The sequence below is a fragment of the Terrapene carolina genome, unplaced genomic scaffold (assembly GCF_002925995.2).
Source record: "Terrapene carolina triunguis isolate 2854851 unplaced genomic scaffold, T_m_triunguis-2.0 Scaffold180, whole genome shotgun sequence".
NCBI lineage: Eukaryota > Metazoa > Chordata > Testudines > Emydidae > Terrapene > Terrapene triunguis.
The window spans coordinates 244,124-260,088 of record NW_020664531.1 but is presented as its reverse complement, the minus strand read 5'-3'; the positions used below and the strand labels follow the sequence as shown (position 1 = coordinate 260,088).

The window sequence follows — 15,965 nt, the reverse complement described above, 5'->3', positions numbered from 1 at the left end:
TATATAAGAGCTCGATTATAGTACTAGGGAAGAACCAATTGGAAGAGATACAAGTAGGAAGTACACAAACAGATTACCAAGCGATGAAAAACAAACATTAAGCTTCCAAACTGACTTAAAAGAAGGTGTGACTGTTTCCACCACCTCTGCCTTTGTGCCTGTCTACGGAGGAATACAATTAAGAAACAGTCACTGATTAGTAACAAAGTGTTAACAGGCTCGTCAGTTCTTTAATAAGTACAAACTACAGCTACTATAATTATTCTGCTCCTTTAATAACACACCTCCATGCCATTTGATTTTTATTTTCAAGGTGTCCCATTTCCTTCCCCCTCCATGGGCGATTATTATATTTTGCTGCTGAAGCAAGCAGTTGTGTCCCTTTATAATGTACATATTATACTTAAACAACTTACACTCATAAGGATTTCCTTCTAGGATCTCAAAGCACTTTACGTACACAGAAGCCTCACCATCCCAACAGTAAGCATTAGTATGCCTGTTTCTACACGTGGGAACAAAGACACAGAAAGGCTAAGGTTTTGGCCAGAGCTACACAGTGAGTCAGTCAGAACCAGAACTGAGAATAAGACCCAGGAGTCCTGACAGCTCCCTGCCCAACCCCTACTTCCTCCATATGAATTACCTAAGGCACAAATAGATGTAATACTTAATGGGACACAGACACTTCTTTTTTGTAGTGAGTGTATCAAATGGTTTCATATCTAATTTGAGATCTTTTAAAACAACATTTTCTGTAGTGATGGTATCACCATCTCAGCTCTCTGCACCCGCAGGATTGCAGAGATGGCAGTATGGGATTGAACAGGAGACAATGAATAATAAGAAAACATACATATGGAAATATTTATCTCTTATGATGGAAAACAAAGTCTTTCCTGTACAGTCTTCAATTTAGGATGTCTGTGGGGATGAGTCTCTTCCACTGTAATTAAAGGAATGATTTCCAGCTCACTTAAATGTTCTTTTGGAACAGAGTAAAAACACACCTTATGGACAAACGTATTTGTAAATACTGGAATTTATGATGAACAAACATTTAAAAGCCAAGAAACAAATGCTTGGAAGTTTTATAGCCATTGATATAAGGGGAATAATAAATGCTATTAGCTAGCCCATTCAGATGCAACTGGGTTTGGGTACCTGACTTGAGAGAGTGTCAAAGGCCTAGTTTCAAACTGTTCAGTGCTTTCTGAAAATCAGGCCCCTTTAAGATATCTTTGGTTGAGCACCCACAAACTGGGGCCCCACAAAATCACTTGCCACTTTTGAAAATCTTACCCACTAACAATATTTAAGAATGTGCTGTGCTGTTTGCAGACCCCGAAACAGGACTGTAGTACTTTAGATTATGGGTCAGATCCTGGGCTGGGGAAAAATTGTAATAGCTCCATCAAGGAGCTAAGGGTCAGCCCCATCTGCCTAATGTAACTTCACTATAGAAAGTGGACTTTGGCTTTGTTCAGCAAGGCTCCTCTTTCACAGGGTGGTAAGCGTCTTTTCAGGAGAGGAAGGATGGGCTAGTGCAGGGGCGGGCAAACTTTTTGGCCTGAGGGCTGCATCGGGTTTCAGAAATTGTATGGAGGACTGGTTAGGGGAGGCTGTGCCTCCCCAAACAGCCAGGCATGGCCCGGCCCCCACCCCCTATCCGATCCCCCCCCCCTCCCCGCTTCTCGCCCCCGGGACCCCTGCCCCATCCAACCCCCTCTTCTCCCTGACCGCCCCCAGACCCCCCACCCCTAACTGCACCCCACCGCTGCCCCCCACTGCCCCATCCAACCCCCTCTCCTCCCTGACCGCCCCCAGAACCCCCACCCCTGACTGCCCCCTGCTGCCCCATCCAGCCTCCCCTCTCATTCCTGACTGCCCCCACAGGACCCCTTCTCCATCCACCCACCCTGCTCCTTGACCATCCCTGGAACCCTGCCCCATCCAACCCTGGGGGGGGGGAGGGGGAGAGAAAGCTTCAGAGCCTGAGCTGTAGCCCAAGTTGCAACTTACAAATGTTGTCTACGTAGCTATTGCTAGAATAAATTCTCAAATCTGGGTCTGTCAATGCGGGCGGAGGCTCGATCCCACTAGCCCTATAGATGTACCCCAGTCTCTCTCTGTCTCAATTCCCCATCTGCGAATGGGGAGTTAACTCATAGGGGTGTAGTAGATTGTGAGTTGTTTAGATACTATGGCATTTGAGGCCACACAAGCACCTAAGATTCAATTAATAAATTAAGAGGTCATAAAAATAATGTAACAATACATTTCTGAAATGCTTCCTTTTTATGGAGAGAAGCTGACTCAGAACCAGCTGCCTTTTGTGCGACCAACACACCCTTTTCCTTACACGGTCCATGAATGAAGTTATGCCATTCTTTAGATTAAGTCAAGGTACTGACAACAGATGTGGAGTGTGTGAAAAATGATCAGGCGTGTGTGGGGCAGTTTCCTTGCCACTTTCCTGCTCCTCTTTCACCTCCACATCTGATCTCACAAGCTCAGTCTATGAACTTACCGACTTCAGTCTGTCTGAATGAAAAACCTGAGGTTGTAGAGGAATTTTCTAAGTATATGATAGCGTCGCTGCTTCTCTGCTTAGAGTAGTGTGTTTCTATGTCACATTCCCTATTAATCTTGCCATGTTGCTGGTGTTTCAGACTTATTTTTAAATTGCAGTATATTTAAGCTCTATTTTTGCTAAATCCTATTTTTTCCTTAATAGATTTAGCAGGTATTGAATTGTGGTTTCCAGGCTCCTGGCTCCATAGCAGGGACCCTGGAAATCCTGGGGTCTTCAGTAGCAAATTAGACAGGGTTCTGTTAGACACTTGCCAGTGTTTCATAGGAAGTTCGTCTAAATAGATACATTTCCATCAAACATATTGATTGGGATGAATCCATGTTTTCTATCAAAAAGCTGTTTCTTTGTATAGTTGCTGACCAGCTTTAGTCAGGATCTTTTGTTGGTGCTTCTGGGCACTTCTCTAATAGAAATATGTAATTTTTTATTTCTTCAGTTTTTCTTGCTCTTTATTGTAAAATTTATCATTTTACAGTAACTTTTCTGTTTATATATTTTCCATATTGGGATTGTATTGGCTGAATAAAAAAAGATATGCATCTCAATGCCTTTAATTTTGGAAACTTTTCAGTGTATGTAGCACATCAGTGTATTGGACACAGATGGCTAGTCAGCGAGCAGATCTGAGAACTAAATAGCTATTATTGCATTCCAGGCACTGCAGTTTCTTTGATCTCTCACTCAGAAATGGTTTACAAACTCTTAAATTATCACTCGTCTTGCAGATTCAGTGATCATATTCTAGGGAGCTGTGGACAAATAAGATGTATGCACACATCACATTCTGAAAGTGTCCCTTGCTCGACAGACCATCTCTCTCAAGCTCCTGTTAAGCAATATTTTTCCTGTCATATCGACAGCACAAGATAGTTGCTCAAGTAACATAATCACTATTTTCTTAAGTAAGTTTTCTATGGTAATTTGAGAGCTGTGCTTTGACACCAGCTCTTGTTAGAGCCAATATGTGGCAGGGATGATTCACTGGTTCTGTGATAGACATGCCTGGCAAGTTGGTATCTGTTCAGCTTTCATGGGCATTTAGGGAATTAAATTAGGAGTTTAGAACAGAATGATTCTTTCAAAGCTTTGAGTATGGTTCTTGTGATGTCACTCATGCTTGCAGAGAAACCAGGAAGTCTGCACCTTAGACTTCTCAGGTAAACATCTCAAATATTGTTAAAGTACACATACCAATTATATTTTAAAATCTGACAACGGGTACTTTCTTCTTGTTCTGAAATCTTACTCTTTAAATCTTTTGTAATTCACCTTTAAACACAAGAAGCTAATGTTTTTTTTTTTTTTTTTTTTTTTTTTTTTTTTAAACAGAGGCATACAATTAGGACTGCTAATGACAGATTAGTAGGTATTAACCTATAATGCCATTCTTTAACAGCAAATATGGGTCACGCTACAGCTATAATTATTCTGCTTCTCCTGTAACACATCCTATTTTCAGGTCTTTAAGGTATATCCATATTGTTTCAATATGGGTGACTGGTAGATGCATTTATCTTCAGAAATGTCGACGGTGGACCCTCCTGCTCTAATCTGTACATAAGCCTTTCATCTTAGGATCTGAAAGCACTTTGTAAATTTAGAGATGGAACCTTTGTGTATCAGTGGGATTTGGGAGAAAAAACAGAAGAATTTGGTCCTTTGGCTCCCTTGTCCCCACTGAGGTAAACAAAATCCATTTTACAGAAGGGTAACCTGGGGCGTGGCAAGACTAAGGAGGGGAGAAGGCACAGCAGTGAATGGAAAGGGGGATAGGTAGCACTGGAAGAAAGGAAAAGTCTGAGAAATGGGAGAAAGCCAATAAGGAAGAATAGAAGAGTAGTCTAGGGAGGGAGTGAATACATGCAGAATGGTGTGAATACAGAAAGCTGAGAGGAAAGAAAAGGAAAGCAGACATGCCAGTTGGTTGAGCCACATAACACACACATTCTCTAGACACATTTCCCTAGATGTGAAATATATCTGCAAGATTTGACGAGAGTGGGATGGGTGGCTATTATGAATTCTTAATAATTATGTTGGCTGCTCTAGTTTTTATAGTTAATTAACTAGAGATAGAGGCAGAAAATAGACTAAAATTCACCAGAAAGAGCACACAATCCTTTCACTGATAGGGGTCTATTTATCTCCCTGTTAGACGGACAGCTCCCTTGGAAGCATTTTCAGCTTCTAAAGAAGAGTCTGTGGACTGATCCTGGTGAGAATATTTCAAAGTCAAGTCAGCATCTCTCTCTCTAAATGTCAAAATACTCCTCCTGAAATGGGATGGGGAAGAAATAATAATAATAAAAACAAACCCATCCCTTGTTACTCTTCATGTTGATTGTCTGTAAACTTAAGTGACTGTAAACTTAAACTCAAGGTAAATAACTTGTGCAAAGTCTTCATTTGCATTTCAAAATGCACTAGCACAATGTCAGTGAAGATATGTGGAAAACAGTGAATTAAAATATTACTGTTGAAACAGACCTATCGCATCTATTTATACTTCCCCTGTTTAGTGACAACACTGGGGAAGAAAGTATTTTGTGGGCATTATCAACAAACCATCTCTGAAGCCCTGTGTCTCCAGACATTTACTGGGAGAAAAAACAGATCAGACCCAGCTGCCTTGTACATACCAAACAACTCACTGTTTCGTCTTACAAGAGTCATGGACAGTTATTTCCATCTCATTCTTCTGGGTAAGCTGAATTTGTCAGTAGCTGGTAAGAGTGAACTACATGAGGAGATGTATGGTGTTTCCCAGCCATCTCCCTGATCCTCTGTGTCCTTCATACTTAAGTGACTTGTTTTCACAAAAGTTGAATCTGTAACCTGATCAAGTTTGAATTCAGACTTGCTGAATTGAAGAGGCAGAGGGGTTCTCAAAACAAAACAAAAACAAACAAAAAGCGCATAGGACATAGCTTCAGCCTCCTGAATTTAGACACTCAGATCATACTTGGGCACCTAAATAAGTCACCTGATTTTCAGACACCAAATGCTTCAAATCTCAACATTTGGTCACAGAGAAAGCACAGGTGCCACTCTGCTCATTTAAAACAGCACTGTTTCCAAATATAAAAACCTCTGGCTGACTGGATTTATGGCACATCTATGCTTGAGTTCCACACGGGTATAGGGCCAATGAGCAGGTCAGAGAATTCATCAGCAATTATTACTTTAGGTTTTGTGCTGCTCCCTCAGTCTTCAGTGTGATGGCTTCCATTATTATATTTGTAATGCAGTAGTTCCTGGAACCCCAGTCATGGATCAGAGCTCTACTGTGCTAGTAACTGTATAAACATACTGCAAAAAGATAGCCCCTGCCCCCAAAGAACTGGGATTCAGAGTTTTGTCACTTCAGTGACTGTAATCTGAGACATGTACAAATAAGATGTTATACACACACATCACCTGGTGAAAGTGCCCTTTGTTTCACTGCTACTCTCTACCACACCTGTGGAGGAATGTTAGGCCAACTTCAATGAGGATAGAAAGATAAGGTCTTAAATAAATAATCAGAGAGGTGCATATATATCAGAGTCTAAAATCTAAACCGCCTCAAGTGTCAGGGACTCCCTGAAGCCAAACATCTTTCTCTCTAAAAGGTCCTCCAGCTCAGATTCAAAATAAGCCAAAGTCTCATGAGAACAGTAGCTTTTGAGAGAATTCCACCATTTGAGACAGCTGAAATGAACTTGTGCAATTGTCACCATTCTGGGCTTATTATATTTCAGTGCTATAGAACTCCAACCCTTAGTCGGTCTCAGCTTCAAACCGAACCATAACCACCACCTCCTCCTGGGCCTGTATCTTTACATTACGTTTTCACTGTGTGAAATAAAGTTGCCCAGCAACTCTGCTTTCAGACTGGTTCTCTGGTGAGAACCATACATCCATTCTTTTGATACTGTAGATTCAGTATTCTTTCATGTGCATTAATCTCAGCCTAGCTTTCCTCTTGATGTTAAAATTAAAGACTCTTCCTGCAAAGTAGTTCACTTCCTCCTTTTGTGTCAGTCTTCTTGGAACTTGTGCTTTTCAATAGCAATTGTGAAGAAATCTGCGCTTGTTTTTCACAAGCTGACTCACATGCCCGTTAGTGGTCTAACAGATTCTTACCCTAGCTGTGAAGACCTCTTTATAGAAAATGGCTGGTAACAGGGAAGTAAAAATACTCATTGCCAATGTCCTAGCTTCAGGTTGCTGTGCTTACAGGGCCTGCTCAGATTCTCAGAAACTCATTGTTTCCCCCTTGTTACTGTTACTCCCTGTACTGTGAATGACATGTACATTCTCTCTCTTTCCGAGATTCCTTTATAGACCACAGGGTTCCCAAGTTGATTGCTACTTTCCACAAAGCATGGCTCCCCCCACACCCCTCATTAATCTTAGCAAAAACCAGATAGCTAGCAGAACTAGAATGACAATCCTGATGATTGGTCTTTGTTAATATTCATATCTTAATACATGTTCGGGAACCCAAAATCCTCTCTCACTTGCATTTTATAGATCACACTTAAAAAGTCACCAGTTGTTGCTTGCTTAAGGGTGTAAAGTGTTTTGATGGGATCTTTTAACCCTATAGTTCACAGGTAGTCATCCTGATTAGGGAAAGGAAATTAACCCCTGGTGAATGAAATAATAAAATTTCATGGAAATGTACACCCTCGCCACTGAACAGAGGTACAGCAGGATGTAGTTTGCCCAACAAACAAGTCCCTGAATTGCTACTGAAAAGTTCTCTCCAAAAGCCCTCTTGCATGTGCATGCCTTGGTTGCACCATTCATCAGTTGACAACACGACAAGAAACTTACTGTCTAATACACTTATAGGGTAGATGGTAGCTGACTGAATTGTGCTGTCTGAGGAAATGAGAGATCAGAATTTTCTTTTCGGCTCATTGGAGACTTGTTAAAATATGCATTAAAGATTCTCCTGGGAGAATTCTGGGCCAAAAAATTAAAAATTCTGCATATTTTATTTGTCAAAATAATGCAATATAATCACACCAATTTCAATTATTTTGGTAATTCATTTAAATTACAGTACAATGGATGGGATGGATAGCATTGGAGGATATAGACAAATCCCCTTTGTCTAACAGTAATGTAGCTAGGTTTGATCCTTTATTTCTAGTTTTTAGTCAACAAATATATGCAGCCATTAGCTCAGTATTATATCATCGGCAACTGAAAAGCAAGTGAGGGCTGGGGTATCAAACTCACAATTTATAAAGCCATACTGTCATTTACAATAAGGCTCCTTTACACCACTCTGGCAATGTAAAGGAGCCTTAAAACTTTTACACTTGTTTTATGTTCCTGGGGGAATTCACTAAGGATGGGAACAACCAGGGCCGGCTCTGGCTTTTTTGCCGCCCCAAGCAAAAAAAAAAAAAAAAACCGCGGGGGGGGGGGGGGGGGGGGGGGGGGGCTCCTGGCGCTGCAGACGTGTCCCAGCTTGCGGGGGGAGGGGGAGGGAGCGGGGGAGAGAGAAAAGGGGGGTGGCCAGGGCTTCAGCGGGGTGCTCACAGACCTGGCACCAGCTGGGACAGACGGAGTGCGCAGCCCGCTCGCAGCAGGGTGCTCCCCTCCTCCGCACCGCTGCCCCCTACAGGGCGGCAGGAGCGGCAAACCAAAAAGGGCGGCCAGAATGCCGCCCCTTGGAATCTGCCCTCCCAAGCACGAGCTTGCTCGGCTGGTGCCTGGAGCCGGCCCTGGGAACAACTAAGCAGACAGGCTGCTACATTAAGCTCTGCCTGAGGGGACAGAGACTGCCTCCAAACACCTCAAAGCCCTGCCCCTCCACGCAATAGCGAGCCAGAGTCTCTCATTCGCTCTCTGACACACGCCCGCTCAGCCCCACCCCTTGGCAGTGATTGACATCTCCCCACACACGTACCCCCTACCCCCTCCGTGCTGATTTATGTCTCTGCTGGCTGCTCCAGGCAAGTAACTACTACTCCTCCAGGGACAAGTAACTACTTTTGTGGCTTTCCTTTGCGTCCCCTCAGAAATATTTTTCTGCAGGGAAGCAAAGAATTCTGCACCTGAGCAGTGGTGCAGAATTCCCCCAGGAGTAAAAAGAACTAGCTAGCTTTGGCCTTTTGAATCTCCTACTGTAATTTACTGTCCCAGGTATATATCGTCATAGCAGACAAGATGTATGTGGGAGGATGGGTTAGAGTGCTACAGGCTAGGATTTGGGAAACCCTGCTCTCCCACAGGTCCTGTGTGACACGGCCAAGTCTGTGTGCCTCAGTTTCTCATAAGTAAAGTGGGGGAAGTAGCACTTCCCTACTAAGGCCTGGTCTACACTAACCCCCCAAGTCGAAGTAAGGTACGCAACTTCAGCTACGTGAATAACGTAGCTGAAGTCGACATACCTTAGTTCGAACTTACCGCGGTTCAGACGCGGTCCACATGCGGCAGGCAGGCTCCCTGTTGACTCCGCGGTACTCCTCTCGCCGAGCTGGAGTACCGCAGTCGACGGCGAGCACTTCCTGGTTCGACTTATCGCGTCCAGACCAGACGCGATAAGTCAAACCCAGAACTTCGATCCCCAGCCGCCGAACTAGCGGCTGGGTGTAGACCAGCCCTTAGAGGGGTGTTGTGAGGATAAATCCATTAAAGATTGTGAAGTGTTCAGACACTCTGCCAATGGGGGGGCATATAAGTTCCTCAGATAGATGGTGTGATTGAGAGGGCTGCAGTAACTATTGAGTTCATAATTCACTCTTGCCAAACGGCATTTGTGAATCTCATCTTTTAAAAGATTAGTGAGATTTAAGCAGCTGAGCCTCTTGCTTCCTCAAAGTTCACAAAAGGGAAATGTTAATGTTTGTGTAGACTGCGACCTAGCAGAGACGTATAACTAGACCCACTGGATGAAAGAAGGGTGAACATTATAGCAGGTGTATAATGTAAGTATCCCGTTAATTGACATGGATGCCTCTCTCTCTCCATCACACTTGTTTGAGAGTTGATCAGACTGTGATGCCTAATGAACCACAGACATTTTGGTTGCAAGTAGCAGATCCTTTGACTACAGCTCTTTGTTAGGTTTATGCAAGACTGATGTGTATTACCTATGATGCTTACTGGTGCTAGATTTCAGTGTCTTTCTGTTTTCCTCAGCAAGCTGTCGTCTGTGCCTAGTGGGCACAGACATTTGCATACTATTACCTTGAATTTCACTGCAAGAAGAAAATTATGCCTGGCACTTCTAGGCCACGGTTTTGAAAGGGACATAACAAATGCCTCAGGTCACAGCATGTTACACAATGATCGGCATTCCAGATCAAAGACAGACTTTTTCTAAAATAGTGGTAGCGTTGGCCAGTTTACAGCTTTATTGTACGTCTGGTTGAGCAAACATCATAATAGGCTGAGGGGAACAACTGGGCAGCACACCAAGTTGGCCATAATAAGAGATGTGAGTTACACAAACATACACCATGAGGTATTTCTTGCAGAAAATTGCATTAAGAAGTATATTTGGGAGAAGTTCTGCTTTTCCTTTCAGAAGAGTGTGTCCTTGTGAATCCTCTAGTACCACTTCTCAACAAGAAGAATTTTATTATTTCCACTCTCTCTGAGGTACTTGAGTAGCATGAGAGGTTGAGGGGAAAGGTGAGCAAGACTAGGGGAAAGATAGGTCAGGAAGAAGAGGAGATGGGGGTCACTTGTGCAGGCAGAGGAGCTAGAGAAGGGGGGCAATGACAGGGGAAGAGGACAAGAGTTGAAGAGGGGAGTCAAAACCAACGAAAATCCATTGTCTCTTTGAAAAAGTCAGCAACAGCCTGCATGGGAAAGGTGGGGTAGGCAGGGTTGGAGGATGGAGAGGCTGGGATTGCTCGCATGCTCTAATGGTCTTAGTGCAGACCTGGGGACTGTTCTCAGCTCTGAAACTGGTTCCTTATGGGGACTTCAAGTTACATGATCTTTCTGCCTCAGTTGCGTCATCTGTAAAATGGTGATCATACTTGCCTACTTAAGAGGGCTCTTCTGAAGATTTATATTATCGGAGGACTTGTAGAGCGCTGTGGCTATGAAAGTAATATGTAGTATTCTGATTTCAGAACAGTTCTTCCGCATAAGAAATTACTCTTCAACGTAGCGATCTAATTGGCAAAGACGATTTTAAAATGCTATGGTACAATGTAACAATACACAGTTAAAAGTTGTTTATGCACATTAGGCAATAGACAAAAGTGATATCTGGGTTAATTATTAAATTCCTCCTTTACCTCAGCTAGAAAATTTTGGGGGATAAGATAGGGAAATTCAGGTAAACAATCAATCTCTGAGGCAGGACAGGGAACATACCAGACATCATGCTGATGTCACACACTAGCGCGTAGCATTATGAGAAAGAGTTCCTTTGTTCGTCACTCCACCCTCTTAAACTGTGGTTCCTCAGATGATGCAAGGTCTGACTAATGCATTCTTGGGAGATATGCTGACCATTTTCATAAGATGTATTAAGTGGCTTTGCCTCGATCATATTTCTGTAATTGGCTTTGTGCTATGCTTCATTAAACAGCTTTAGCTAAGCAGTCCATTTGCAGAGTTTCAGCAGGGCAAAGGTTTGGGCTTGAAACCTTTAAGACCACTAATTTTATAACTTATCAGAGCATCCAGTAGTAGTGCCCACACTAACTCCAGACATCTACACTCTTCAGTCAACAAGACTGCTTCACATTTGAAATGAGGTTCAGACTGTTTCCCCCCCAACAGTCCATTGTCCCATTTTTGTGATGGAAACCCTTTAGGAAACAGCTATTCAGATGCTTGTTTATGGCCCATCCTGCCACAACCTGCCTGAAGGAGTGATCTGGGGAAGAGTGTTAGATAGGATTCTCCTGGCCATATGGTTTAGCAATACTCTTTGGTAGCCAAGCCATAGAACTTCTACTAGGTTGACTCTTTAGGAGGTAGTTGTTACTCTGCTGTGTCATTCAGACAGATACAACAACCATGACTCATCAAATGGGCAGGATGGTAAAGGAAAAGGATTAGAGAAGAATAGGATTGCAAGAATCTTCCTGTTTACCAGTGGCTTTAAAAAAAACCCCAACAAACTCAAACCTCAGCAACATTATGTTTACTGGCAGTGATGTAGCTTGGCTCTGTAGCTTAAGACTTCTGGCCAAATTGACTCCGGTGCAAGCATATTTAGTTTAGTGGAGTTACACTAGGGATAAATCTGGCCTCTCAAGCCTGAATACTTGCACTGTGTTACTGAGTATGTATGGTAAGCCTTGAGAACAATATGCTGTGTTTCTGGCCATCAGCCACACCAGGAAGGTCATTTTCTTCTTGGCAATTAGTGAAGTGGTGGCATCGCAAAAGGAAGTGAATAAACATATTCTATCCTGCTTAGGTGCCCAGTTCTCATCACAGATTTCCTCTGGATGTACTGTGGGGCCCCAGAGAGAGCTTGATTGCTACATGCAGTGATTTCATTCCGGTTTATTTTGCTGGGATATTGAAAGAACTTTGGCAAAAAAAAAATCTTAGTTTTCCTCATACAATAAATGTGTCTCTCTCTTTTTTTCCTCTTCCTAGGGAGAAAAATGCCAGCCTCTTTAAGAAAACTACAGCAAATGGCTATTTATCTGGGGCTGTTAAGTGGTGGGGGATGTGCTGTGATGTATTATCTTATGCAAAGTAAGTCCTGTTGCTATTAGCAACCTTATTTCTGCCCTCTCCACATCATTCCCCTTTGTACAGTTGACAAATAAGAATAGTTCAGATTCTGATAAACATGGATTGGAGGGAAGAGCAGCAGAGCTTAAAGATTTTATTAATCACACCTGCCAATGCAATGTCCCTTATTTTGTAGGCTAGGCTTTATTTAATTCCAATACTAGTTCTCTCTGAAGCATGGTTACTTTAGTCTCAAAAGGATTTATTTAAAAACAGATGAAGGTTTCTATTCTCAATTAGATTTTAAAAATGGTTGTTGTTGGGAAATGCGGGGGAAGGGGCAGGGGAACACCACTTAAATAGGGAAATGTGAACCATTAGAATTCTGGTCAGTTTGTAATACATCCACTTTATGGTGCTGTTCCCTCAAAATGGATCTTGTGAGGTGCTGAGCATCAACGTCTATTGAAGACAGTCAACAGCAGTTAAGAGTGCTCAGCATGTTGCAGGATTGGAGCCTTAGAAGGAAGCCTAGAGAGATGGACACTGTCAATTAGATGACAGACAGATCTACTTGCTAGATTTAATTGGCTGGGAATTATTAATGTTATTAGTTCAAGCAATTGATTTTCTTTTTTAGTGACTTCCAGACATTTAATAGTCCTGAAGCAACAGGCTTTGTTTCCATTTATTAGAATGCTCTAGTCCTCGGGGTCTCATGCCTTTCCCTTGTACAATAGAACCTCAGAGTTCTGAACACCTCAGAATTGGAGGTTGTTTGTAACTCTGAAACGTTTGTAACTCTGAACAAAAGGTTATGGTTGTTCTTTCAAAAGTTTACAACTGAACATTGACTTAATACAGCTTTGAAACTTTACTGTGCAGAAGAAAAATGCTGCTTTTAAACAATCTTAATTTAAATGAAACAAGCACAGAAACAGTTTCCTTACCTTGTGAGTTTTTTTAAAACTTTCCCTTTTTTATAATAGTTTACATTTAACACAATACTGTACTGTATTTGCCTTTTTTGGTCTCTGCTGCTACCTGATTGTGCACTTCCAGTTCCAAATAAGGTGTGTAGTTGACTGGTCCGCTCGTAATTCTGAGGTTCTACTGTAGTTACTATCAGTTTATATTGCTTTTTGCCTAGCCTTGTACTTGAGGACATTGCAGGAAGGGTGGCCAAACTCCTTTCTGAAGCCCTCAGTAGTTGTGAAACCTTCCCTTCATTTGACATATTTTAATAACAAATTGGACAACATTGGAAAGCCAACTTGTATTTCAGACAACCATGCACTTGAGTTCTGAATTGCAGCTCAGGCAGACTGATAAGCCTGACATGTTTTAAAATAGAGAGGCTGGATTTAACAGGGATATTAGCATTTTCTCTTAACATCCCTTGACATAGATTAACTTTCTCCTTTCCCAAATCATTTAGCTAACAATCCACTTAGTTTATGTGTCTATTGATCATCATTAAAACCATTGTCTGGTGAAATGTTCAAGTGAAATATGCATAGCCTATTAAGGACCATTGCTTTGGTGTGATGTTGATAGCCACATAATGTTTTTGATATTTCGATTACAGGCCAATTGGGCTTTTAATCACTAAAGTACAGCCTTTAATGAGAGTTACCCTCTTTGTTAGCATCAAACAGAAACAGAAGCTACTATTTGACTTGCAAGCTAAAACAGTTTCATATCTCTAACCTTAAAGGCTTGTTAACCCAGGAGAACTAAGCACCAGTGCCAATCATGTGGATTCAATGAAGTTCTGGTTCCCCTTCCTCATCTTCATGTGTACAGCCAAGATGACTGAAGCGCAAGGAAGTCCTGGGACTTCCTCCATGTTGTACATTGAATAGCTGAGTAGCATTTGAATCTAGGATCCCCTGACTTCTCCCTTTGCTGTACCCAGTGGTTTACATCACTTCCTTATATATCTGCATATAACTGTTCCTGTTCTGGACCTTTTCTACAAAGATTCTCTTTGCTTTGTCAGAGCCCCGAAGACATTGCCAGGGAGAAAACAACCGAACCAGGCTTCCACTGCTCCCACCATTTAAGTTTTGTGTCATGCTGAAATAGTTTTAGACACAATAATCGAGAAGTTTCTTGTCACTACAAACCACTGAGCTCCAATTTCAGGCTCTCTGGGAGGAGATAAACAGTAGTCCTTATAGCCAACTGTTGTGCCCTTTAGAAACCCCTGCTCTGGGTTCATGCTATAGATATCTAAGTTCACACACATTTAGGCATTTATGTTAATACTTCAGGCAAGATAATCATAAGATACCACTGTCTACTGTGCACAGCTGAGAAGCAGGGTGAAGGGGGACTGGCTGCAGCTTCCCGATTCAGTCTGCTTCTATGCTGGGGATGGCCCCTAAGTATTGAAAGCAGCCTGGCTGACTGCTATCCATGGCCCTCAGAGGCTGTCCTCCCTCAGAAAATGGCCAGCTGCAGCCCTCATTAGTGGCTATGGGAGAACTTGGGCTAGAAACCAGCAAAGCTGCTTCTGTCAACTGGGGACAGCCTCCAACCCCGTTGCACTCCCAGAGCAATATAAAGAGGTGGACAAACAAAAGATTTGGGTCCTCTGTTTTAAATCTAAGGTGGGGACTAGATATTCAGGGTGGGATTTTCAAAAGTATTCGGTGTTAGCCTAACCCTAACCCTCTTCTCATTAAAGTCAGTGGGAATGAAGCTAGGCCAGTGCTGAGAACATCTGAAAATCCCACTCTCAGCATGCACAGCTTGAAAAGTTTGCTTCAAGATTTTTCTAACACTAGAAGGCCCACTAGTTCCCTCCTCCTCCACCCCTCCACACCCCGACAACTCTATTTTATACATTGGTCACCATTGGAAAGAATATTTTCCAGTTATCACCTCAGCTGCCACACTATTTCACTGTATTTCCTTGCTGTGATACTTCACATACTGTGATGTAGTAACTGGGAGCACATTGACTTTGATGGTGACAACTGTATATGTTTCATGATACCCTTTTAAAATTAATGTTTCCTCCACTCGTGTTATAGGATTAAGCAAGGTTTAAGCAAAAGTCCCTAAAGCTATAACACAAGGTTCTGTAGTAGCAGCTGCTACTGCCTTCCTAGAGCAATGTAAGAGAAGTTCTCTCAGTTCCTACATGTTTTCCAGAATTCCCTTTTAAAGTTTAGAATCCATTCAGAATGTTGTTGAATGCACCTCCTACTGCTCTACAAGTGTCAGAAAAGCATGGAAACTTGCCCATAATGCCACTCTTACATGTACAGGACATTTGAAAGGTCTTACATCCGGGGCCTATTTCACCTAAATTTGCTACAGAACAACACTTTCCTTCTGCTGCAACGTTTCTGATTTAGGGGGTTGGGATCATCTTTAGCCAGTAGTTGTCCATCTAGTTGTTTTCCCCACATTTAGAATTGTTTGCGGTCACCACTGAAACGGGTGGTAGTGCAGACTTGGGATTCTCTTTTTGGCAATCCACAAATGTAAAAGTCTCAGATTTCGGAATCATGTCTGGTATCTCATGGCTGGTTATTACTATTTATAGGGTTGAATTCTTTTTCTGGAGGGTTTTCTGTGTGCATATTTTATTATATTATATATATAAAAAAATGGGGGGTGCGGGGCGGGAGAATGTCTTTTCTTTTATTTGCAGTGTTGTTATAGCCGTGTTGGTCTGATATGGGAGAGACGAGGTGGG

The 15,965-nt window shown here is 42.3% G+C and overlaps 1 protein-coding gene across 1 annotated transcript in view; it reads left to right on the top strand.

Moving 5' to 3' along the window:
• Nucleotides 1–15,965, top strand: part of LOC112113137 (cytochrome c oxidase assembly factor 1 homolog) — a 38,260-nt gene that overhangs the window by 15,750 nt on the left and 6,545 nt on the right. The window contains exon 2 of the mRNA XM_024209323.3: nucleotides 12,173–12,274. Coding sequence (XP_024065091.2) covers nucleotides 12,181–12,274 — 94 coding nt within the window. The 5' untranslated portion in view covers nucleotides 12,173–12,180. The remainder of the gene's footprint in view (nucleotides 1–12,172; nucleotides 12,275–15,965) is intronic.